This window comes from Crocodylus siamensis, chromosome 3 (assembly GCF_052110815.1).
Source record: "Crocodylus siamensis isolate JL-2025a chromosome 3, ASM5211081v1, whole genome shotgun sequence".
In the NCBI taxonomy this organism is placed as follows: domain Eukaryota; kingdom Metazoa; phylum Chordata; order Crocodylia; family Crocodylidae; genus Crocodylus; species Crocodylus siamensis.
The window spans coordinates 205,485,912-205,513,307 of NC_143397.1; the positions used below are offsets into that span (position 1 = coordinate 205,485,912).

The window sequence follows — 27,396 nt, forward strand, 5'->3', positions numbered from 1 at the left end:
TCAAGACTCTCTGCAAGATAGCTGTACTACATAAAAAAGACCCCTATTAATATAGTGATTAGCTGAATCTTTAAATTCTTAGATTTCTTGCAAGCATCAAGGAATATCTCAAATAATCATTTCCTTGATAGCAGATTTGTTAAATTTAGTATCAGTGAGCTCTGTCCTTTTAAAATCACTATATGGTTCATTTCCTTTAAATGGTTAAAAGTGTCAGGATAATGCTATAATTATTTAAGTTTTGTGTAATTAATTCTTACACATTGAATATTCAACCTTCCTGTAGTTCATATACTTTAAGTTAATTTGTCTTTTGGAAATTGAGCAAACTTCATGGAAAAGCACAGGCTTTGAGAAATGTATCTTAATTTCTTTAAATAAAAAATGCCAGTGGTTCTCAACTTGTGGTTGCATCCCTAAGGACATTACAAGTGTTTTTCAATGGTGGATAGCAACATATGCTTGCTTTACTAACCAATTTCAGATCTTTTGCCACAGTGGATTTATTCATCCATTTTGAACTTGTCCTTTTCAGTTGCCAAAACCACATGGTATATCACCTGTAGTACTTCCAGGAAAATAACAGGTATACAACCTTAACAAAGGGTTCTAATGCCCATCTAAATGGCTGAATGGGGGTTGTATAAAGAGAGGTTGAGGCCCCCAGAAGCAGCTGATTTAGTAATGTGACGAAAGTATAGATGGAAAAAAAAAAAGAATTTTTTTAAAACTTGTTGCATATCATGAAATCTATTAATGGTGGAATAGAAAGCCAAATTAACATTATTAAAATATCCTCATTAATTTTATCCACAAACGGACTTTATTTTGTGTTGTGTGCTGTGTGATCAGATCAAAGCTGCTTTTTAACTTGATCGTAGAGTCCGAGAAATATTTTGTTAGCTTTATTTTCCCCTTGCAACATCTTTTATCTCTCTGTATGGGATAAAATTATGTTTGAATCTCTTAGTTGTCACATCATCACTTTTATAAAAATACTATGACTTCTTAATGCAGAAATATGCAGAGAGAAGTATATGTTGAACCTGAGCCTTTATTTTTATACAAATGTATTCAAGGATTCATATTTTTGCTAGGATTAGTCTAATAAAGTAAATGAAAACTAATACTCCCTTCCCAAAATTCAGACATGCTTAAACATTAAGGTTTCTGTTTATAATAAGATTTCGATACACATATTAAAAAATAGTCATGATGGACAGTTTAATACTTGATCTGATGATGCTACGTTCTGTTCCCAAGAAGGCAGAAAGGACAATGGGTCTCTCTCCCATGGGTTTGTAGGACTTGAAATGTCATATAGGTTGTGCTCAGTCTTTATGAAGGGTACAGCATGAGTTGTAATGCAGCATCCCCTTGCTGCTGATTTAGAGAAACTCATGCAGTCCTTGTATTTGCCTGTCTTTCTGCTTTCTGAGTGAATGTGGTTAAGCAAAGGGACAACTGAGGAAAAGGCAATGCAATATAGCTTGATGGGTGAAAGCTACACACATTTTTTTGGTCTTGTTTTACTGTAGTGTTATACCATAACTGTTGTTAGGATCTGTAAAAGCTAGAGTCTATTTCTGAATGGGTTTTTTTCCTTGTTGCAAAACCATAAATTATATTATTATTCCTAGCAGTGATAATAATAACTGATGGCATAAGATGAGATAGTAAAAGGTCCAGTGTTGCCATTAGTTCATAAGAATAGAAGTGCAGGATAGTTAAAATGTTTTCTGAAATGTTAGAGCGTGGATTGTGTAAAACCTTTAAAACATGTAGTCAGAGGGAAATAATTGAAATTTGTTAGAAGTCACAGGCTTTGTTTTGTTATTTACTTATTCTGGATGAACTAAAACTAAAGTAAAAAAAAACAAAACAAAACAAAAAACCCCACAATGTAAGCCTGTTACACTTGAAAGATTTGTTCGGAATGTCCAGTGGGAACCTGGAAATCGTAATAATTTGTAGTATCGATTGTGTGAAGCTATGCAGCTGGGGCCCCTAGTGAATAGACAGGAATAGACATTTTATTGATTAACTTTTACAGTCATATTTTCAAGACTCGGCTGCAACATAATTTTCACTTCCTAGCTTTGTGCTGCTGCATCATGAAACTTGGATTCTTCTCTCTTAACATTTTCCCACTTGAGGAAAACAGTATGGACTTGTCTCTTTCAGGGCTGTGTTCTGTAGAGATGCATAACTTCCTGCATAATCTTTTGTTCTAAATTTCCTTTCTGCTACTACAATAAAATATAATGTGCATAACTATTTTGTAATAATTACTTTATACTCCCCCCTCCTTTCCCTTAAATTACTTACTGGAAACTTATATTTGGGGGGAATAAAAAACTGTTAAAAATTAATTGCCCCATAATATCCTATATCCATCTTTTTCTCTATTACAATTTTAAAAGGAAAAAAAGGAACTTTAGCACTGAAAACCTAAAATGAATACTCAAGAGAAAATATCTTGCTTTCATGGGTGAAATTTGTTCCTGAGAGAAGTTATTGACAAAACCCCTATTGACTTCAATAGGACAAATATTTTAATGCAGTTATTTGTGGCTATTAAACAAAAAAATAAATGTATGGAATTCTTAACAAGGCAAACCTCACCAACAGTTGTTGCACATTTTAACAAACTCAACATAAAAAATTGTATTTTTGCCCATTGAAAGAAATGTTGCATACTGACTATATTGTAAGTGTATTAATATTCTGTACATAGGTCCTTTCCCCTACTTACGTGGATACATTGACTTGTTAATAACTTTCAGGGAAAACCCTGATCATCAGATTTCTCCTTAATTGAATTTAATGACTGATTGCTATCACCAACTTTATATGCTAGCTTGCATTCATTTGGAAACTTATTTTGTCTTCATGTAAATATGTAGGTAAATTACAGGAAGAAGCCAGATCCTGTTGCATCATTGGAGCTATGGCATATTAGTCCACCCCAGAATCAAGCCCATACTTTTCTCTTCAGGGTTTCTTATATTAATTTGCCTTCTCTGTATTCATTTTATTAATAAATGCATTCATTTCACCATTACCTCCAAACAATGACAGCACCAACTGCCCTATAGTGGCTAATATTGGGACATAAATGTTCTCAAGCATTACAAAATGTTAACCTTATTAACCTTGCTTGGCCTTTAAGTCTAACCTAAAGTAAAATAATACATATTTTCTTTCAAATTCAGAGAAATGCTTGAAAAACTCAAATTAGAGTTTATAGCATCAAAGCTAGAACAACAGCAAAACATTCAAGTAATGCCCTATGTCCAGCAGACTTGGATGAATCTTGAGAGAGTGCTGGCATCAACCAAGTAATAAGTAAAGGATTTAAAACAACAGGTAAGTTTGTTTGTGTTTGAAAAAGTATTTAGAGCAAATTCAGCACAGCATCATCACACTGTGACTGTTTTTTGGGGCCCCAGCTATGTAAACACTTATGCCAGTGGGTGTTCCTGTTGCAGCCCATACATATATCTATCTACTCACATGTATTTGCAGTATTTTAATTTTATCTTAATTAGATGATGTTCAAGATGAATATAACTGCCATAGACCACTAATGAGTTTAAAAAGTTAAGTTTTGCGTTCTTTTTAAAAAGCTTTTGGTAATAAGTAAGGTGTTTGGCATTCACACTATATTAATTCAATCTCTGAGTCATTTTTTTGTGGGGAGGAGGCATACTCGGTTAGATAATGGGGGGGGGTTGGACATTCTTGTGGAGATATTAGGCTTATATCACACTTTAAATCACATAGTACATTTTATATGCCAGATAACCCAAGAAGTTCTGAGAACTAGACAGATAAGGCATATACTTTATTGTCAGACTTTTTTATTTAACTTTCTCTGACTATTTTATCTCTGTATATCCATGTAAAGCCATTTTACTGAAGTTTTTACATTTAAGTTATTAAACTTAAACAATAAACTTAACATTTTTATCTACAGTAATATATAGTGTATGCCTCTTATGGGAAATGCCTTGAATAGTGAAATAATGACATTCTCTAACTGCATAGACTTGTTTGGTTATCTAATCCAATTGACGAGATTTAAGGGTTACCACTGTACAGTTGAAAACCAGGCAGCTCAGTTATTTTAGCTATACTACTGAAAGGAAACCAAATAGCAGATCAAATGTCTGATATAGTGCTTATGCTAAAGTATAGTTTGAGATTAAAATGTTCATGACCCAATTGCATGTTTGATAGCATTTGTAAAAATGAGAAAAAATAAACTGAGGATTTTAGTTTACAGTGTTACACAGTACATCTGGTATAAGCATTATCCAAAACTAATGAAACAATAAATAAAATACATGCGAAAACTGTCACTGGTATGTGATCTGATCCTGCAAACATGTATTCTCTCCCAGAAGCAGTTTGGGTGAGGTTGCATTGATTTCATTGGAAATACACTGGACACTGAGCATTGCAATCACAAGCCCAAATTATTTAAGAAAATAGAATATAAAATTAAGAAAGATAGATTGATTCATAAGAGTGAAATACAAATAGTCTGAATCGGGATTGATTTCAACATAATGTGGTGGAGGAATCCCCATTTATTGATCAACCTTAAAGCCCATACACAGCACTTAAAAAGATAAAGTAAGCAAGGTCAGATAATCAAAGCATTTAAATAGTAAAAACAGCAACTGCCACTGTAGACTGCTAAAATAAATCCATAATACAAATTGCTTTAGCAAAAAGTGGATGAGCAGCTGATCTTCCTATTGAACTTTTATACTGTTCAGTGACCACACTGGGGAAAGGATTGGGAGAAATGCCTTAAAGATCAATATTGAGTGAGATGTAGCAGGGATTCATTCTGAACATGAAAGAATTACAAGTATGAAAGTAGAGATCTTGAAGGAATGTCATCAAGAAAAGATTGTTTAGCTCAGTTAAAACACAGCACATATGTCATATGTACACTATACATTAGCTGAGCTTCACTACAGTTTATTTTCCTCGAACCACTTAAAGCTCATTAAATCAAACATTCAGGTCTTACAAAATATGACAATATAGGAAAAAGCTTTATAAAAATATTAGGAAGTCTATTTATTAAAATGCAATAATTTATATCCATAAAACAAAAGTATTTAATACATTTTTAGTGTACCATTTTCTGAATCCTATTACCATTTCATGAATGCAATATATCTGTAATCATATGTTTACCATAAGAATCACTCTTGTGATTTATGCATTCTGATTAGTAAGATATTTTTTAGACACTGCAAACATTTTCTGGAAAACTATGATGATTTCTTTCCCAGTGCCCAGAATTCCACCTCCTCTTCAATTTTAACTTTAAAAATAACATAGAAATAAGTATTTGGAGGTATGGAGTCTAGGTATGGCAACAGGTATTGCTTTACCTGTTGTTTCGATTCATATGCCCGTTATGATGCAGCATAAGAAATAGTCTGTTTGACTATTGACCCTCTTTGAGTGCAGAGTAATGATGATTTCTCAATGGAATCTTTTTTTTATTAATATGTTTGTTGTGTTACTAAGACAAAAGATATTTCTTAGCAAAAGGCAAAATTACATGATCTCAATGTCATTTTGTTATCCACATTTTTAACTTCCTAAACAAAAGCAAGAAAAAATATCAAAAGTATTACAGCTAGAGTATTTTAAAGACGTAAAATATTATTTAATTTTTTTTATGTTATTGAAGTGTATACTAAAGTACTGTTTAAGGACCTTACTCAGCAAAATATGTCCAGCTGAATAGGGCCCTGAAAGCATGCATAAAGTTTCTTCTCTATATACGAGTGTAAATCTGCATTCTGCTTTGCTGTAATGAATAGTTATTTACAACTATTATTGGCTCCATATTTGCAGTATGAATTGCTGATTACAGCAATTTTAATGGTAAAATTGTGAAACAATATTCATAGCTGTCAGAGAAAGGTCAGCTTATTTGCATTCATTAGGAACCTGGAGGACCATACAGCATATTTTTTCCTTTGGGATGATTACAGTTATTGATTTGTAAACAGCTGTAGGAAAAATTAATTAAAATTATATTTCACTTACTACTGGAGGCTGGATAATAATACTAATAAAAAAATTTCAACATTTAAAGAATTAAAGCTAGCAAATAAAAGCATTGTTGTTTCCCTTCATTACAGTTGTTCTATTTAACTTCCTTAGAATAATCATGCTTGAATGGTTGAATGAAAATTTTCACAGAACTTCAGTTAATATTTCTTCGATATTTGGACTTCTTTGATATTTGGGGGGAAATTTCATAATAACATTTGAATTACTTTAGCATAAAATGTTTTTTGACTTTTGTCCCTATAGGATTGATTTTGCAAGAGGCTTAATGTTTCAGCTTTGGTTCAGCAAAACACTTAATAATGTGTTCAAAGTTAAGCACATATATTGTTCTGCAAGTGAAAGTTCCCTTTACAAAAAGGCTGCATGTGTATTAGTAACTGTAAGCTTGCTTTTAGCCCAGAAGTGGTCCTTTTCAAGTACATGGGCCTATTTACATTCTTAAATTTTGCAAACATGCTTATGGATTTTGCTAATTTGAGCCTGAATGTTCTGCACTTTGAAGGAGTGAGATGTAGATGGAATATGGAATAAGGTGCAAAGAATTGAAATTCATTATGTGTTTGCTAGCTCCACAGGTTTGAAGAAGTGGGGACTGTCTGCAAGAAAAGTTAAACCAGAAACTGTGCCAACAACACAACCAGCAAAAGCGAATTGTCAGGCTGAAACTGTACATCATACAAATGGAAACAGAGGTGGAGACTTTAAGATTCACGTAGGAAAGATGCTCAGATGGTATGCATTCTTACATTTGAAAGCCTGCTTGTATTATATTGAGAAATACTGTACATGATTAGTGCATATTTCTATGAACTTTTAACACTTCAAATGGATTAAAATGTCTTATTTTGATCACATCCATATTGTTCAGCATGATAAGATTAGGTCCTGAGTCATTTAAAAAAAATATTTTGGCTTCTTTCCATGAAATTCAGGCATGTTTCAAATGGAAAAAATATAGAATTTAGTTTTCCATATTGTGCATATATGACACATGTTTGAGATTAATCAAATCATAGTCACCTCTAATTAACAGCAGAGAGCAGTTCCAACATGGGGCTGAGCCAGATGATGAAGAAATAAAGTGTATAATGAAAGAAGCTCCATATTGAGTGAAAAAATAGATTTTCTAAAAATACTGAAGAAAAGTTTTTAAACTTTGTGGTTAATATCTTCATGATTGTATATATTACCAGCTGTGAATAGTCAATTTACTTTTTTAAACTTAGGCAAATTATCAAAAATCTGAAAATGCCACAGAGTTCCACTACTATTATATATGCAATCTTTTATGGCTAAGGAAATATACTCTTTTTTTTTTTTAGCTTTCCCCTCCCAATAACATCCTACATGCCTATTGCATCCAGAACTACATTAAAAGAATATCATGGTTGCAGAGTGAAGCGCTCAGATAGGGAAAGCCAGAATAAAGGATGCCTCAACAACCTTATTCAGCCCCCTGTTGTTATTCATTATGAACCAGTATTTAATTATATGACCAATAATATGACTACATGGAACAAGGAACCATTTGGAAGGAAGGGATGGTTTTATGGTTAAGGTATTTGGTTAAAGTATTTGAATGCTGCACTGGCCTCATCACAGTATTCCTATCTGAGGTGGTGCAGGTCGCCTAAATCAACCTTTCCCAGGTGACCAACTCATTTGTATTTCTCATATTTTGAGTACCCAACTTGAGACCCGCCGGTCTGGTTTACAGAAATGCTGAGCCCTTTCAGTTGCTACTAAAGTCAATGGGAGCTGTGCTTTAAACGAAACAATATGATATGTGTGAATGAGGAGCGGGGAGAGGCGGAAATCAGTTGACCTAATATATTTTTCCTTTTCAAAAGTAAAAAAGACCAAACATTTTATTTCAAGTTGAACACAATATTATGCTTGATTTAAAATGTATCATTTCCTTTTTGGGCACTTGGACACTAGCTATTAAAGCAAAGGAACCAAGCTAGATTCCTGAAACTGCTGAAGAAGACTTTAACCCAAAGTCCAGTAGTTGGAGCACTCAACCATTCTGTGAGAGACTTGTATTCAATTATCTCCCTGTCCAAGGAGATTTAAACTCACATTTCTCCCACCCCAGGAGAGTATTGTAAACACTGGGCAATAGAGTTATTCCCTCTGTTTGGGTCAATGAGATTTAAGAAGTTCCTATAAATTGCATTAGTATCAGTAGAAGAAACTGAGAGAAGCCCATCCTAAAATGGTGTGAATGGAAATTCATCAAACCTAGATGATTGCTTTATCTTTTAGGCTACTGGGTAAAAGGGAACTACTGCTGCTTCTGGTTTTGTGCAAATCTAGCCCTTTGTTTCTTTGGCATTTATTACAAGTGCCCCAAAATGAAACATCTCAGAAGTGTTCAAAAGTTTGTTTTGACATTTTCAAAATGAAGAGTTTTTATAATCTGAAATACTTTCCCAGCTTAATTTTGGCTGAAACTGCTCAGAAAATTTGATTCACATTTGTGGATACTTTTGGCTGCCCCAAAACTGCACTTTTCAGTGAATGTAATGTTTGCCAAAAATATCTGACGGAACTCTACTATGTAATGCTACTACTCTGAAAAATCAGGTCCTAGATGCCTCAGAATGGGCATCCTAAATAAAGAAGACTTTCACCTTAATCTCTTCTGGCTTCATCTCACCCTCTGTAAAATTGAATAGCCACCCTCTTATCTCACATTGATGATGTGAAAAGGAATTCATTAATATTTCCAAAGCCCTTCAATACTACAGTGATCAGCATGCTAGAAAAGCCTATGAAGAACATTAATTATTCTATTTTCAAAGCAAGATTTGGATACTCTGCAATAAATAAAGTATGGGTTCACTCATTTATCAATGAGGATAACACAAAATATTGAATTAGCTGCTCATTAAATGAGCACAATCCATTCTATGTACCTGAACGAGGCATGGGCTTTGTGGAAAAAAAAAATGATACAACTATAGGATTAAAGATTGTGCCATAATAGCTATACGAAGGGACCAAATTAGGGTAACACTGTGATTTTTAAATTTGGTATTTCCTAAATTTTAAGTTCTTGACTTTACCATTTTCATGGTCCTTTAATTTTTTTTTGCAGTAACCCAGATTTTGAGGAAGAAAAGTTGAAAATTAAAACAATAAATTATCTTGTGAAATTATATTAGCACTTTAGTGGCTTATAATCAGTGTAGGAACATTTACCTATAAAGACCTATCCTGCATTTGAATTAGTGTTTTAACTGATAATAGTAGTGGGTTGACATCATCTGTAGGACTAGTCACTAGAGTAGGTGCAGGTAATTATTTCAACTGGAGAGGCTCTTAATGAGTTTTGGTGAGCTGTTGAGGACTGCAAGGGTAGCCCCACACCTTGAAAAGTATCCTGCCCCTGGCTGCCATCTTGGGACTGGAAGTCCTACCCCTAACCCCTGACTTTTGCCACTGGAAGTTCCTCCCTTTGCCCCCAGAAGTACTCCCTTTGAGAGGGAGCGTGCTGCCATCTTGAAACCAGTAAAAACAACATCCAAATCATATACTAAAAAAACCCAAAACATCTACTGTAACTTATTTTAATTTTTTTTAAGTGCTGTTTTATGTATGTTTGCATAGTGTATCTAGAGGTGATTGCATAATAGTTCAAAATAGTCTTACTTTTGTATGTTGTGGGGAGGGGGTAAGGAGGTGTATGTAGGTTGTATAGTTGGGAGTAGGTGTGTGTGTAGTGGGGTGCAGGGGTGGGCAGTGTGGATATGGTGGGTGGGGGATGTAGGGGAAAGTGGGGGTGTTGGTATGGAGGCAGGGATAATTGGTGCCTCCTGAGTCTGGGGAGCACAATTTGTGGGTGGGCCTGGGGGCACCCATATCCACTCCTATACTTCTGTGCCATGACTTAGTGCCCCCTCCAACATGCTGCTGGCCCGTGCAGAAAAAAAAGCTATGTCCTGAGTGGTGCTGAGTTAGGGGCCAATCTCGAAGGGGGCATGTGCCCCCCATGCCCCTCTATCGGTTGCCTGTATGTGGAGGGGTGTGGGGTGTCTGGTTGGGGTGGGGACTGTGGGAGGGTGTGTGTGGGGGGGGTAATGGTGGGTGATGGGAATGCATGTGGGAGGGTGTAGGTATGTTTGGGGGTATTGTGGAGGGTGTGGAAGTGTGTGTGGGGTTATGGTGGAAGGGTGAGGATGTGAAAGTGTGTGGGTGTGTGGGGAATTATGGTGGGGGCGGGAATGTGTCTGGGGGCTGTGGGAGGGTGTGGGTTGTTTGGAGGTACGGTGAGGGGTGAGGTGTGTGAGTGTGTGTTTGTGGGGGGGAGAGGTCTTCAGGGTCCCTGGGGTGTGCAAGTAACTGAAGTTGCAATTGGTGGCAGCAAGTGGAGGCAGCCCCACCTAGGCCCATAACACACTGCTTCTGCCCAAATCCCTGACTGCACATGTTGGCAGCATGTGGGGCTAGCCCCATCCAGCCCAATACTGCTTCCGCCTTAATCCCCTGCTGCACATGCTGGCAGGGTGTGGGGCAGCTCCACCCAGCCCCATAACATGCAGCTCCTCCACTCCCACCTGAGTACCTGACCAGAAGTGGTGGCAACATGTGGGGCCAGCCCAGCCTGGCACCATAGTGCTCCCACACAAATCCCTGGCCACACATGATGGCAGGGTGTGGGGCCAGCCCTACCCAGCCCCATTATGTGCAGCTTCTGCACTCCCACCACAGTCCCCAGCCACATATGGTGGCAGCATGCAGGGCCAACCAGCCCCATAGCACATAGCTCTTGGCACTCCTGCATCTTTTCTCCAGTGGGAGTCTCTAGCCCATACCTGAATTCTCACTCTCAGAGGGAGGCTGGAAACAGCCATGGGGCCATCAGCAAAAGCCTCTTCCAGGCAGAGACTTCTAGTCTCTAGGACCCCCTAGCATGGGACTGGGGCGGGGCAGAGCATGCTGGAGCTGGGGGGTGAGGGTTTCTTAGCAACCAGAACCAAATCTCTTGCAGGGACACATTGAGTTACAGAGGGACAAAGAGGTCCAAGGCTTACAGAGGAGCCCTGTGGGCTGCATGGAATTGCTTGGTGGGATGAATCTGGCCCACAGGACATATTTTGCCCGCCACTGCACTAGAGAATGATGAGATGCCTTGGAAGTAGGTACCACATACATTTTTGAACATATCCATATCAAAATCTGGTCCTCCTGTCTAGTAAATCCACTGGCTTTTCCATTCAGAGTCTCAGCCACCAAGTATTCTCCTAGAGCAGTGGTTCTCAACCATTAGGATTCAAGGCACCCTTCGGAAAATGCCAGTTCTTAATTTTCACTTAGTTATTTTTGACTACAAAAAAAAAAAATAGAGCCATTCTTCTGTTGCAAAGAACTCAGAAGGGCCACAACAGGTCAGAATAGTTTCATAACTATGAATTCCTATTTGAAATCTCTGGGTTTCTTTTGTGAATCATGCTTGCACATATAACAGTATTGACACTTCATGGCATCCCATAGCAGCCTTGAAAGACTTTCAGGGTACCCAGGATGCTTAGTCATCTACCCACCTCACCTCTCTTGTACACTCCTCACACCCCAGCTCATCTGCATTGCCTTGCTCAGAAATTAAATCCCCCCTCCCCCGAAACAGGATGCAGTTCTTCACCTCTACAACATGCAGTCTCAATTCTCCTTCTCCCCGACCCCACCCTGGGAATCAGCCCCAGAATTTTTGTTTAGCCAGTTCCAGTCTCCCTACCACCAGCTCCAGTCTAAATATTCATTCTACCTCAGGATCTTGTTTCTGTCTGTTGCGTTCATTATGCTAAAATTTGCCATTTATGTCCCCTCTGCATTTGAGTCAGGCTGTTTCCTCTTCTGTGCTGGTTAATGATAGTGAAACTGCTGTTAATCCCTTAATCCTTTTGAATGGAGCATGCCTAGTGCAGATGGAAGTGTTGTAGAATTTAGCTGGGAAACTTTAGGGGTGTCTATATAGAGTTTCTACTGAGCACGTGCAAACCAATTTCTCAGAGTCATATCTTGGCAAAATTTGGTCAAATTTTCATAGATAAGGCAAAAAAAGTATACCCCTCTGCCCAAATTCCTGCCCCTGCTACAAAGCATGGATGCAGAATAGATTTTTAGCTGAATGGTTATAAGACTTTTTTTCTTTAAATAGGATAAATAGCATTTCATTCTTGGAAAGAGCTTGAACTACTTTTGCTGCAACATTCCAAAATCAGCCTGAAGTGGAAAATCAGCATGAAGAATTTCAGCCCAAACAGTTAAAGTTTGGCAAAGTTATAAGCGACAGAAAACAGGGTCTTATAATTTAAATGTTAAATACAGGCAGCACAGCCTAGTCTGCCTATAATAATGCTTTCCTGCCAGCAGCTGAAGAGAGTGCAATAGAATCTCTTGATGATGTCATCCTGCTGAAGCTGATGACAGCATACAGGGGGCTTCTTGGCTCATGGACGTGAACTGAAACTTTGAAAGTAAGATATAAACAGCCTTCAGGGAACACATTTTAAACTTGTCATAAATCTGTAAGACCTTGTGCCCATAATTTTATACAGTATCTTATATTCTGGTCCTTTGAGGGATAAAGCCAGGAATAGTATACAAGAACTTAGAGAAAAATTTCAAGTGAGGAAGATGTCTTGTTCTTGCTTTGTTTTGCATTAATTTCCAGACACTTAGGCTAGGCATAGAAATTACACATACACCAGTATAAATGAACAGAAACTTGTCTAAATCTGTAACAGAACAGAAATTCAGTGCACACAAACTGGTTTAAAAATGGCAGAACCTGGTTTAAGATAGACCTGGATAGGTGTAGTATCAGATTTAATCATTTTAGAATAAACCAGTTTATTTAACTTCTGTTCAAGTTCACTTCCTAACTCAAGTTAAATCACAGTCCCCTGGCACCCCAGGATGCTTTGTGCTCCTTCCAAATCTCCCCCTTTGCAGGGTAGGTGAACTAACCTCCACTAGTAGTCCACAGCTCTGACTGAACCAGGCAGGTACTGCCTCCCGGCTGTCTCAGAGCTAAGGCAGCAAAGCCTCTGCTCCCCAGCCCTGTTTCCTGCCTGCACCTGTCAGTCCAGTACAGCAGTGCAGGGTAAGGTAGGGGAATGGAGCCCCCTGCCCTAGCCCTGGGCTTCCCCCAATTTGGGGTCTGCCTAGCTGGGTGGGGCCCTGAACCATGCGGTGTTCTCCTCTCCCATGCCAGCAGGTCTGGCTGGATAGCCCTGTCCCCTGAGAGTCTCTGTCTCAAAATGGGGGGAAGGAACAAAGCCCCCCCACCCCATGTTGGATCCCCAAACTGAGGTCTTCTCTGATGGGGAGGATGCCCATGCCATGGGGGCGGGGGAGGGGGGGGCGTTCTCCTGTCCCCACCCAGCTGGTCCAGCTCCATAGAAGGAAGGATGTGGTCCCACTATGCAGCACAAGGACCCCGGGCTGTCTGGTACATCTTGCAAGCTGCTGCTAGTAACAGGCTCCAGTAGGATGTGCCAGGTGACCTTGGCAGCCTGTGCTGGGCAGCAGGGATGGGAGCACTCCATAGAGAGAAGAATTAGGCCCTGCTGCCTGGTGTGGGCCTCCCGGGCTGCCCAGTACATCCTGCCAGAGCCTGGCATCAGCAGGCAGATGGTAAATGTGCCAGAAAGTCTGAAAGTCTTGCAGACAGCAAGGATAGGAGCACTCCATAGAAGTAAGTATCCTGCACAATGCAAGCCCCCAGACCATCCAGCGTGTCCTGCTGGCTGCCACTGGTTTTGGCAAGACACAGGAAGCTTGAGAGGCCCATGCCAGGCAGCGGGGCCCAGTTCTTCCCTCTATGGAACACTCTTGTCCTTGTCACCCACTGCAAGCCCCCCCAAGCCACCTAACAGATTCCACCAAAGCCTGGCACTAGTAGAAGGCCAGACGTCCCAAGCAGCCTGTGGGGTTTGTGCTGGACAGCAAGGCCTGGTTTTTCCTTCTGTGGAGCCAGCCTGGTGGGGCGGGGGGGCGGGCAGGGGAAACCACCCTGCTGCACAGTGCTCCCCTCAGCTGGGCAGACCCCAGCTCAGGGAAGCTGAGACCAGGGTCAGGGGCTTTGTTCCCCACCCCCCTGCCCTGTGGGTCACAGGCAGAGACTCATAGGGGACAGAACTGTTTAGATAGCCTGGCCCAGCCAGGCAGGGGGATAGGGAAGGCTCCCATGGCATGGGTTTCCCCATCATGGAGGACCCCAGCTTGGGGGTGAGACTGGGATGGGGGGCTTTGTTCCTTCCTCCCCCCTGCAAATCGGAGGCAGAGACTTGCAGGGGGCAGGGCTGTGCAACCAGTTTGACCAGGCAGGGACAGGATCCTCCCCCCCCCATGGTGGAGGCTTTCCCCAGCTGTGCTGGCCCTGAGTCTGGGGGTTGGGAGGGCTCCGTTTTTCCATCCTGTACAGTGGGGGGTAGCAGGGGATTTGGGGGCATGTTCCAGGCAGCCAATGAAGGATGCCTCCCTCATCTATGGACTCGGGTGCCTTTGGTAATGCCCAGCATGCTGAGAGGCATGCAAGAGCCCCTGCCTTCTCTTATCACCACCTTTGGCCTTCAGCTGGTGCAGGCATTTGCCTGTCTTCTCCAACCAAAGAGTGAGCTTGAGTTTGATTAGTTAACAGTCCATTCTACATAGATTAAAGAAACCTGTGAAGATTGGGTCAATTCCCAATTCAGGCTTTTTGACTGTTTGTATTTAGCCCTGGTCTCTTCCAAAATTGTTCTTAGAAAATAGTCGGGAAGAAATTTTCACTGATTGCCATCTGTAACATCATCATGCTAAAAGCTGCATTGGCCAATACCTGCTTACTGAAGGCCAAAGACTCTTCCTTCTGCATTTTTGGTACGGGTGCTTTTATCCATGAAGAAACCACTGTTCTATTAGAGTTGACTGTAAATATATTTGAGATTTCATTAAATATTGGATTGTGCCTTTTAGTAGAGTCAGGGTCCAGAACGCAAAAGGACATATGTTTTGTTTCTAAATTTATGACTAGCATGACTGAATCAAGTCTCCTAATCCCAATGTACCATAAATGTCAGTTGTCCTTTGGGGATTAGTTTAAGGTCTCTGCTTTAGAAGTTGCAATTTTCCTTTTTCTGACAATCAATCTATTTTCACTTCCTCCTTATAAAATATTTTTCAGAAGGTTGTTATGATATAATTTTGACAGTCTTCTAATTACTGGACCAGAGTCAGTCAGGCCTGTTTTTGAGACAGAAGCTGCTCTGACAGATTTCAAAATAAAGTTTCATATCATGTTTTGCCTGCTACATGTGTCAGGCTATATGAGCACTTGTGCAAACTTAATCTTCTTTCCTCAAGACCAATCCTGTTCCCCCTGGAGAGTTATATAGCTCTCCTATAGTATAGAATATGCTATGCTGAAGGATGCACATTACAGTCCAAATCATACTTTGTCTAAAGGTATCTAAATGCTACTTATACATCTAAACATAGGTATGTAAGAGGCACTTTATAACACATAAGTGGATTTTGGATCCTATTTCCACCTGTGGAACCTGGGAAGATGTATAAGTCTCTAAAACTATAACTGAAGGATAATCAGGTAGGAAGGTTGTTTGACAGGATTTGAACCCTTCCACATTTTATCCTAATGGGAGAGTGAGGGTAGAAAACCTAAAGGGAGTCTAAACCTATATTTTTTACTTCCCAACACTTCCCAAAATGCTCTAGCCACCAACCAGGGTAGGCAGGGTTGAAAATATTCTCCATTCTCAAGAGAGAAAATATGTTGAGTCAGCAGGAGAGTAATCCGGAGAAAGTCTGGCTCTGAGATTCAGAGAGCTGGGCACTGCCCTGAAAGGGAGGCAGTGGAGGATGTGGGTTTTGGTCCCTGCTTCTGCCCTCAATGGTGTTTCTGCTTTTTTACATTTAACATGACATTTATTAAGAAGGACAAGTCTAGTCACAAAGATGAAGATAGGATTTAAAATCCATAAATGGATTTTCAAGTCCATACATGGACCAAAGTGCCATTTATTTGTCAACATTTAGTCATGTTGACAGTTAAGCTTTTAGGCAAAATGTGATTTGGGCCAGCATGCCTCCATCTTAGTCCATGTTGAAGACATGCTTAACTGAATAGAGGAGGAGGAGAAAGAGAAGCAGAAAGGCTGACCCATCTTTTTCCAATGGTTTAGCAATTACAGAACTGGACCAGGAAGTGAGAGACCTTGGATCTAATCCCTTCTCAGCCAAATAGGGTTTGAGCCTACAGTTCCTAGAGAAGTACTCTAACCAGTAGGCTATGGGCTAAGCAAGCTGAGCACATTCTGCATTCCTCATGTTGCAGCTTGCCCACTCAGAGGAAAGGAATACAAGCATCTAGTCAAGAAAGAGGGAGCTTGGATCTAGCCTAGTTAGCTCTCAGCCTTGGGAACACAAAACAGAATCCAGGACTTTCTCCCTTCTAAAAGAATATTGTTCACACTGAGTTGCAGATTCAGATTCCCTCTTGCTTTTTCCTCTTCTGTCCCTCATGATATGCACTGTGATCGTCCTTATCTGCCTTTTAAATTCTAGATCAGGGGTAGGCAACCTCCAGCATGGGTGCCAGAGCACAGAACATGAAAGCATTTTGCTTGGCACATGTGCCTTGGGGCAGACAGGTAAGGGGCCAGGGCTGGCACAACAAGGTTGCCACAACATGGATTGGGCCCCTTATGACTCCCCTGCCATCTGCCCCTGGTATACCAACATCCTACAAGTTGAGGCTGCTGGTGTTTTTGGCATTCTGCCCAAAAACTTTTCCAACTGCTGTTCTAGATGTCTTCTATATGAAGGCATCAGTGTTCATAACATTCGGAGTATTGTCTTCATGAGAAACCATCTCTTTCTCATGGTCATCACAGGTACTTGAGCTAAAAGAGTAGCTTAAAAATTAGGGGCTCTTATCAGGGAATTTCCAGGAAATTCTTATTTCCATGTAAAAAGACTTTGTCTAAAGGTATCTAAATGCTACTTACACATCTAAACATAGGTCACACTTCAGGGGGAAAAAAATCCCAATGATGTAGTATCTTGTTGGGTATGACAATGTTACTTATCGCAGGGTAGAATTTTGTGATTTTCCCACTTTTAAATTGGAAACTGAACTGCAGTGCCATATGATTTCATAATTCTTATTTTGCAGGTCCAACTTAGTTCAGGTACCTGTGGGACTTCCCTTTGGAAGTGGGATAGAGGAATCTTCTTAGAAAAGTTATTCCTGATTTTATGGTGGGAAGGGGCAGAATGGAGAAAACATTAGGAGAAAAATAGATCAAGCTACATACATATCTATCTGTCTGAAATCATGGTGTAATCATCATGTGTAAGAGGGCATTCATAGTTTCTTCATTCACCCTAGGTATCCATGTCAGCATGGGATGAGGGTCTGGTTTCCCCTGAATAAATGGTTCACTTGAGAAACTGTTATTTGAATTTTGCTACAGCAGTTTAGCCTTTTCTTTGGCCTATTCTAAATCTTTTTTTTAAAAGATATGGAGCTTCAAAGTTAATAGCTTTTTGAATATTACTCCCTGTGGTTTCCACTGTTGGGATATATGACTCACAAACATGAACACAGAATCCTTTAACTCACAGTAATGTCCTCTGGGGCTATACATCTCACCTGCTCGTTCCCCTTGGGTCTCCTCCACCCAGTGAATTGTTTAAAAAGAACAGAGTGGACCTGACTGCCAGGTTTCTTGTAGGGCTGAGTAGTTTGGGAACCGCTGCCATAAACAATTGGCTGATTCCCCAAAGCCTTTAATAGGTACAGTTGTGCCTGATAAGGAGAGATCTTCAGATGCTGCTGCTCAGCATTGATCATCATGTAGGGCTAAGCAAAAAGAGGTCCACAAGCAACTCTCTGCTTTCTCTTAACCAGCTCCAGGTAAATCTAATTATTAGTGCCTCCTGACTTTCATCACACTGCTTCATATGATTTGGCTTCATCCTTTACCTCTGTAGCAACTGTGACAATAAAGGGATTGGAATGGAAGCTGTGGGAGGAAAGACTGAAAGTTAGGTATGGTTAGTCTGGACAAGAGAAGAGACATTTTGGCATTTTTCAAAAATTTGAAAAATTTCTGTAAAGAACTTCTGTTCTTGTCACAAGGGAGTAGGGTTTAAACTGCTGTAACGAATATTGAAATTAATTCTTAAGAAAATTTAACCATAAGAACAGTATGTAAATGAACAAGCTGCCTAGGGAAGTTATGGAATCTTTCCTTTGAGGTTTTAAGAGCAGACTGAACAGGCTAGACTCCAGTACTGCAAAGAAAGGCCTGGAGGTTACAGTTGACCATAAGATAACTATAAGCCAACAATATGTAAAGCCAAAAAAGCCAACAGCATAAAGGTTTGTTTTAACAGGAATATCTTTTGCAAATCAGAGGAAGTGAGTCCTCTACTCAATTCAGCAATGGCACCCCGTACTGCAAGAATGATGTGGGCAGATTGAAACGAGTCCATCAGAGAATGACAAAAGTGATTAGGGGCTTGGGAAGCATGATTTATGAGGGTTCAACCTTAAAGTAATTTAATTCAGATAAGAGAAGACTGAGAGATTTGAGTGCAGGCTTTATAATGGGCAGTTATAAAGATGGTGTAGATAGCTTTTTCTCTGGTTGTAGGTGACAGGACTAGAAGTAACGGCTTCAAACTGAAGCAGAGAAATTTAGGTTGGTGATTAGGAAGAGCTTTCTGACTGTGAGGGTGATGAAGCATTGGAACAGGCTACCTAGAGAAGTTGTAGAATCTCCATCCTTGGATATTTTCAAGAACAGGTTAGACCGACACTTGACTGAAATAATTTAGTTAGGGATGTTTCTGCCCTGAGCACTGGGCTGGACTAGAATGCTTCCAGCCCTACTTTCATATGATCCTTTGATCCCCAGAGCTCATCATCCATGGTCCCCACAACCTTTTCTGATGTGTCCCCCAGGTGTGGTCATGAACTTGCTCACCATTTGCGGTAAGGAGGAGAACCAGTGGATGCTCAGAGTCAACTACAAGAGCAGGTGGTGTTGAGTGGATAGTGGCAAAAATGGGAGCCTGGGACATAACTGAGACTGGCAGCAATACAATTCAAAGACGAAGATACTGAAGCTCTGATACAAGAGGGTTCAAGAATCCAGCTTCCTGTCCATTGCCTGCAAAATCATGATGCCTATTATGAGGAGCTCTCCCACATCCTCGTGGGGGCAACCCTGTTTACTTGCACTACATTTTGGACACCTCTTGTAGAACAAAGAAGAGGACTTGGATGCTATCGTGGTGGCAAAGGTCCAAACACACTCTGAGCATGGTGAGGTGAGTGTTGAGACTACCATGGGAGGGGGATCATTCAACCCAACTTGATGTCCAGGGTCAATGCACATTCCTTGTGGTGGCCAGCGAATGGGCCCACTTACTATACATGAACCATCCCCTGCATAAGCATTCTTAAAGTTTTGAGGCACCACTCAGGACACTTGATTCCCCATCTCCATGTGCTGTTCCCCAGCTGACTGAGGCACAGGGTGCCTTAGTATTGAGGCTGCCTGCCAGCTAGCCCTATGCTGAGGCACCCTATGCCCCAGCCAGAACTCCTTCCTCCCCCTCCACTCCCCAATCTGCAGCACAGGGAGCGCAGCCTAGAGCTGGAAGGAGCTGGGCACAGTCTGCAACAAAGGGCATGTTCATGGGCTTGTGTTGTGGCACAAAATTGTGCTGCTGCAAGTGCATGCCACTGCTCACCTGGATACATCCAATCCATTTTATCAGCATCAAAGGAAAGTCAAAGGGGATGGATAGACAAAAAATGAAGAGCTAATAAAAGTTGGATGAGAGGATGTGAAGGATTTGTCACTTGTGATAGATTCATAGATCCATAGATGCTAGGGTTGGAAGGGACCTCAATGGATCATCAAGGAAAAATTGCTGGGGTGATGTGACCCTGGCCACGTGTTTGCCCAGTCTCTTCTTGAAGACCCCCAAGATAGGGAGAGCACCGCCTCCCTTAGAAGCCTGTTTCAGATTCTGATAACCCTCACTGTGAAGTACTTTCTGATGACCAGACTAAATCTACTTTCTATCAGCTTGTAGCCATTGTTTCCGGTTATTCCAAGGTGTGCTGTGGTAAACAGAGCATCTCCTATTCTCTGATGCGCCCCCCCCGCCCCTGAGCCTTCTCTTGTGGAGGCTGAAAAGGTCCAGGTCCCTGAGCCTTTCCTCATAGGGTCTTTCCTGCAGGCTTCTAAACATACAAGTGGCCCTCCTTTGGACCCTCTCAAGCTTGTCCACATCCCCCTTGAATTGTGGTGCCCAGAATTGGGTGCAGTACTCCAGTTGTGGCCTAACCAGTGCCACATAGAGGGGGAGCATCACCTCCCTGGACCTGTTTGTGATACATCTACTAATTACTTTGTCATATTGATGACTCATATTCATCTTGGAATCGACAAAGACTCTGAGATCTCTTTCTGCTGCTGTGCTGCTGAGAAGGTCATCCCCCAGCCTATAGGTGTACTAGTGATTCCCTCTCCCTAGGTGCAGCACCTTGCACTTGTCCTTGTTGAATTGCATCCTACTATTCTCTTCCCACTTCTCTAACCTGTCCAGGTCCACCTGGGTTTGGTTTCTTCCCATTAGTGTGTTTGCTTCATCCCATAGTTTGGTGCCATCTGCAAATTTGGACAGAGAGCTTTCCCTGCCCTCATCCAGGTCACTGATGAAAATATTGAACAGCACTGGCCCAAGGACTGAGCCTTGGGCGACCCCACTGCCCACATCTTTCAAAGTCGATACTGATCTGTCCACCACCACTCCCTGGGTAAGACCTGTAAGCCAATTTGCCACCCACATGACTGTGTAATTGTCTATGGTGCAGCTGTTCAATTTGTTTATAAGAAGAGGATGGGATACCATATCAAAGGCCTTCTTAAAGTCCAAGTAGATGATATATACCTCAGCTCCTGCATCAAAGCATTTAGTGACCTGGTCATATAAAGAAACAAGGTTAATCAGGCTGTGCTGGTTGCCCTTCAGCATTATATTACCCGCTGGACTCTTACAAATGTGATCCTTGATAATTTTTTTCAAATTAACCATTGGCCATTGTCTTCTTCAGGAAGTAGCCCTAAACTTAGACTTAGGTTTAAGCTTACTTATGAAAGATAAAGTTGCTGAATAACTGCAGTTTGGCTTTCAATTTCTGTGGTATCAAGCAGACGCACAAAATAATTATAACAAATAAGGACCATCTCAAACTTCTCTTTTTGTGAATGACAAAACTCTTCCATGCCCAAGAGAAAAGGGTTCTCTGCAGTGCACAGTTGCTGAGCACCAAATTCTGCTGGGCTAAGGATGACTTACAATCCAATGATTTTTAGATGGATAATATGGTTTCTTATAAGCAATGGTGCTATCAGATAAAATTGAATAATTCCTCTCCTTCTAGTGGGACTATATCCTCCTCTTTCCTTTGACTACTTTAGTGATAGGGTACAATCTTATTCAAAGACCAGAGAATTGCAAATTTTGGATGTGGACAGGCAAAATTATCGTACTAATTTAAAAGACTGGGGAGACTTACCACAAATGAAACTTATTTGTTATAACTATGTTGTGTGTCTGTTCTATCAAATATACCCTAAGGCAGGCATGGGATGCTTTCTGGGCACAGCTGAGGCCAATAAGTATATCTAAATACAAAGAAATGGAAAACTATTTTTCTTACTATTTACCTGCCTGCATAATCAGGATTTTTAATATAAAGACAAATCTTACTCAAATACATTGTCATTTTCCTGCTTTGCTGTGACCACAGGAACTTTGAAGAAGTTCAGGATCCAGCACAAAAGCTAAGAAAGTGTAGTAAGATTTATGTGTATATCTTGAACTGAGGGAACAGTTACTTTAGATGTGACATGAAACCTAACTTTAATCAGTTGGAAGACTTGGGGATGGAGGACCAAAAAATCTTCACAGAACTATTGTTATTTGGCCCCTTCTTTTTGAGGGCTCTCCCTTCCTACCCATTCTCCCCTGCCTCACTCTGAAGGGAGCCCTAAACCCCACACATCAAGCAAAAGGAACTGCATTTCTGCCATGTCTTAGATCCAAATCTAATCTGGCTACATTTTCTGGCTTTCTAGAGTTATATAGATTGTTTGTGCTGCTATTCCTTCTTCAGGTCTGTTATATGGAAGAGGAGGGATCCTGAAGGTGCCAGTGCTTATGTAGATGCTGCCAATACATCTGTGCATATTTGATTGCTTATATGATTCTTTCCCCATAACATAGCAATTGGATTTTGCATGAAAAAATCCATTTCTGATGCTGTCAACTTGTGATGCTAGTGTTAAAGCTATACATGGTATAATAAAGAAGAAACCAAGAGAAAGAAGGGTTTTTTGTTGTTGTTGTTGTTGTTTTTATTTTATTTATCTGAGTAAGTGTTCTAGGACAAAGCAGTAACACATACTACATGGCTCCAGGTGCCATCCAAAATGTGCAACCTACAAAATATACAATATATAAAAAATGGGGTCTTTTTCTTAGTTCCTTTCCACTGTTTTGCCCTCTCATGTACTTCTTGTCAAGTTGTTGAAGTCTTACAATTGTTGCCAGAATTATATTTTTTTACACCTCTGCATGCTCTTCTCTGTCCTACCTAGATTTTCTTTCAGTCAAACTTACCCTTTCTTCTTGGGAATGTGGCAGGTCTGTTTTAAAGTCCTTCATATACCACATCTTTTCCTAGTCTGCCCAATATGCAGTGTTAATAACCTCTAACAGCTGGTTATGCGTTAATGTAAATATTTTTCTTTTAACATTACTTGTATTTACATACTCTTGTATAAATACAGTTTAAAAAGCAGGAAAAGAGACTAGAAGTAATGGAACAATGAAACAAATGAAATTTAAGTTGTTGCAGTGGCCATTTTACTTCTGTATCACAGTTATGATCCCATCTATTGTATAAGCAGGAAGGTTAGATTCTTCATGGTATTATATGACATAGAACATTAGAAATTAACGTTTACCTTCACCGTATGCATTTGTATTAGGACATACACCTCTAATATTTAATTTCAGATGACACTTAGCTAGAATAGATATCCATATTCAGAAACCTAAATAAGAAAAAAAATCACAAGCTTTATGAGAGTGCCTACCTAATAACAATACTTAGTTCTTATCTCATACTTTTCAACCATAGATTTCAAAGGTGCAAGTCTCACCGTTTTTACAGAAAAAGAAAGTGGAGCACAGAGAGCTGAAATGTTTTGCCCAAGTCAAAACAAAGCAGGAAAATGACCATATATTTGAATATTGTTTGCATGATATTCTAAATTCTGATTATGCAGGCAGGTAAATAATAAGAAACATGGTTCTCTGTTTCTTTGTATTTCGGTGTATGCACTGGCCTCAGCTGTGCCCAGAAAGCATTCCATGCCTACCTAAGATATATTTGATGTTTAATCATATTTTTCCATGGCAGAAATGTTCCTTAAGCTAAAAAAAAAAAATGGAACGGTGTGATTGCCCCTAATCTTTGTTCCTGCAATTAATAAGGGGACACAAGGGATTAAAATCATGGAATAAAACAATAAAGTTTTTGTTTAAATTGGATGCTTTCAGAAGAAAGAATTAAGATTTGGCAAGAATGAAAGCTTTTCCATCTAAATTATACCACATAATCTAAACTGTTTTACTTTTTAAGCTCTAAGACCATGAAAATCACATAGCAAAACCAAAGGAGGAGATTGGCCAGACACAGAAAAAATATTGCTGTGCACAGGAGGTGCTTTTAGAAGAGCAGTCTCAGCTCAAAATTCTCCAGTTGAACTTGGCTGCAGCTGAAAAACAGATAAAACACCACACGAGTCAGGTAATAACCATGGGTATAATAAGGGAACTAGGATTTTAGTGTTTGGAGTAACATAGTCACTATTCTTAGAGGATTTTCCACTGGATAAGGAGATATGATTTAAATATTAACTGTAAAATCCACATGAAATGCAGAACTCACCTTGAACACGAACATCAGAAATATTGCTTAAAATAAGAACATTTAATATAAAGGGGCATTTCTTTTTAAAATTATGAGTTACTTATATGGAGCTGAAACTTTTTCAGTATAATTATACAAATACTTTTAAAGAAAAAACAGGACTGGATTATTATTACTGCTTTTATTGCTATTGTTATCTTTTTTTTTTTAATCCCCCAAGAGCATACTAAATGCATACTACAAGCATATAAAAAGATAAGTCTTTGCCCTGAGCAGTTTACTGTATAAATAAAAGTAAGTGCTGATGTATACAGAGGGAGCAATTAATGGGAAAAGATTATCATGACCATTATTATACAGAAGTTTGCTTTGACAGTTTTGGTTGTATCTGGGTGATAAAGTATATTTGCTTTTGCTTTAATATTTTGTTTTGTTGTTCATATTTAAATAGTATTTTTTTAATTTTCTAGTATGATGGGAATGGGAAAGAGGGAAGAAAGATAAGAGAAAGTGATGAAGGGATAAGTTTACAATAGAGCAAATGGAAAGAAGGAAATATAGGAGAAAGTCTAAGCAAATCTGAGGGTGGAGAAGAATAACTTAAAAAAAGAAAATGTTAAATGAGAAGCATGGTGGCCTGAGAGAGTGAAGTGTAGCAGAAAATGGATTTGGGAAATCTGACAAAAGTAGGTCACAGAACAGTTTTACTTGGCCTCCATGCAAATGAGAAGTCTGCAGTTTGCTTTTCAAGATACGGTGTGCTGGTAACATCTGGCTATGTTGAAGTGTCCCAGGCTGGTGATTCTGCAGCTGGTGAATGCTAGACACTGGAATTGAAAGGCCACCTCAGAGCTTTCTCTCCCATGTGGGAGCTTCTAGATGATTTCTGACATATCCAGCAAAGGTGGAGCTTTCCATAAAGGCTTGGACATGAAATCTGTTTTGCTTGTGTTGATGCCAGGGAGAAAATATAAGAACTAAGGGAAAGTTTTTTCCATTCTCATGTGGAAGGAGATTATGGCAGGCATCATCTCATAACTACTTCTTCTATCTGTCACTCTATTGCCTGTTCTGCTGTTGCCGGAACTGGACCAACAATGGTAAGTTATCACTTTATTCTTTTACCAGCATGGTGAGCTAATGTTTGTGTTTGATGCATCTTACTTAAAACACAATTTAATTCGTTAAACTGGAATCCTCAAGAACCTCACTTACGTGCCACATAATCCTAGAAGCTCTGAAAGGTGTGTTATCTGCAAAGTGTCTGAATACTTAGTTCTAATGTATGTCAGAGAGATAATCTTTTCACTAAAAGTAACAGAACAGTTGACTGTCCATTTTTATTAAAGATTCATTTCAACTGTTAGGGGTGTTCAAAATGGGTCATATTCGAGTCAGATTTAGATTCAGCCTGAATCAAGAACAGTGATTTGACTTGTTGATTCGGATCACTGCCCCGATTTTGATTCAGCCAAATCTGAATCTGAAGGTTTGATGCTTCGGGGCCCTCCCAGACCCAGGGGGTACCAGTCACCAAGCCAGGGAGGGTGTGTATGTGTGGGGGGGCCCTGCATGCTTCCCAGTGGACCCAGAAGTGGACTGGATGTCCTTCTGGTCCACTTCTGGGTCTGCTGCTGAGTGCACTGGGGAGCCCCTTGCAGTCCTGTGGGACACTCCATTTGCCCCACCATTCATGAGCCAACTGATACCTTGAAGTATGTAGAAAAAACATGTAAAGCTGTCTGTATCTGAATTGCCAAATCTTTCCGAATCTCTCTGAATCGATTCAAAGAGTTCTGATTCAATTCGGAGAGATTAAAGGGTCTCCTGATTTGATTTGGATTCAGAGAGTCAGCCACCTAATCAAGCTGAATCTCCACCAAATCGAATCAGGGACTGAAGTTTCGCACAGCCCTATTAAGTATCCTTCTAAGAAATGAACAAATACCACTCAAGGCTTTGAAATAAATAACTTCTGTCTTTAGCTTCTTAATAAATATGTTAATTTCCCATAACTATATTCTTTAATAAATAGCTTCTATTAAAATAAAAAAGAATATTAGTAAGGGTGCAGGTAGAAGCACAGCTCCCCATAGTAACTGAGGCTGCTTTGCAGGAAGCATTCTGAGTTACAACGATCCCCTGAAACAAACAGAAGTCATTGTTGGTTCCAGGAGGGAGGGCAATCTTGCTGCTGGCTGCAGCCACTTTCTGCTAGCAACAGCCCCATCTCCCTTGCAGCTTGTCCCTGTTTCAGAATGGGAGTGGGGGAAAAGGAGCAGAGGGAGCTCATTCTAGGGCTTCCCCAGTCGGTGCTGGAGGGTAAGGTGGGTGAATTGGAGTCCTTATTTTTCCCTCTCAGGTGGAGGGGCTTCAATTCACCCACCCCACGCTCCAGTGTGGACTAAACGCCCCCAGACCAAACTACTTCTACTCCCTTCCCCTCTCCCATTCTGAAAAGAGCTCGAGGCTGCGAGGTAATGCAGATACAAGTTACAGAAGACACTCTATTTTGAAACATGCAATGAGGGGTCAGATTTTCACTCAATCAGCCTTTCCTGAAGCTGTCTATAGCTGTGTGCTTGTGTTTGGTCATGGCTATAGACTTTTCTGTAGCCAAACCTGGCAAAAATTGTCACTTCTGTCTGCACCCTGAATGTTTCCAGTTATTATTTTTTACTGAGCAAAGTTTTAATAGAGAGTGATTTTAGGTGTAAGAGGAATTTATGTAAAGATAACTAGTCACTGAAAGATAAATTCTTGGAATAATGCTGTTCCACATAATATTGTTTAGTTGTATGTGTAGCACAGCATACTATTTTTTGCCTTTTGACTAAGGCAAATTAACTTTGCTTTTGATAGCTGTTGATCCCATTAACCCTCTAATCTAATCATTGTTGATCTTTCAAAAACAAAACATTTTGGAGGGAGAGACTGGAGAGTTTGTCATTTTTGAAGAAATGTTCTCTTTAGTGTTTTCAGGGACTCTACTAAAAAGGACTTTAAGAGTTGTAATATGACAACTTTGTAACCTGTTTTAATTCAATCATATGGAGTTTTTAACTGCCTGATACAGAGCTGTTTTACTATTATCTTCAAGTATAATTTTGACTGTCTAGCCTGCTATTTAAAATAACTTTGGCCAAAGGACTTCTGAATTCCACAGACTAATTTTTGCTTTAAGACCAAAATGTGTAAGCTGAACTAAAGTGTATCTTTTTTTTACAAAATAAATAAATAAATAAAAA

At 39.9% G+C, this 27,396-nt stretch overlaps 1 protein-coding gene across 8 annotated transcripts in view; it reads left to right on the forward strand.

Moving 5' to 3' along the window:
- LOC149869368 (uncharacterized) overlaps window positions 1–25,248 on the forward strand; it is a 33,082-nt gene extending 7,834 nt beyond the window's left edge. For 3 of the 8 annotated variants that reach the window (XM_090040210.1, XM_090040211.1, XM_090040212.1), the window contains 2 exons: window positions 6,679–6,843; window positions 7,434–9,055. In XM_090040210.1, the coding sequence (XP_089896336.1) occupies window positions 6,679–6,843; window positions 7,434–7,668 (400 nt within the window). In that variant the 3' untranslated portion in view covers window positions 7,669–9,055. Of the gene's footprint in view, window positions 1–3,215; window positions 3,370–6,678; window positions 6,844–7,433; window positions 9,056–19,093; window positions 19,462–23,857; window positions 24,026–25,109 lie in introns of those variants that run through there. The other 5 variants (XR_016441465.1, XR_016441464.1, XR_016441462.1 and 2 more) reach the window with 5 other exon arrangements.
- Window positions 25,249–27,396: the final 2,148 nt, after the last annotated feature.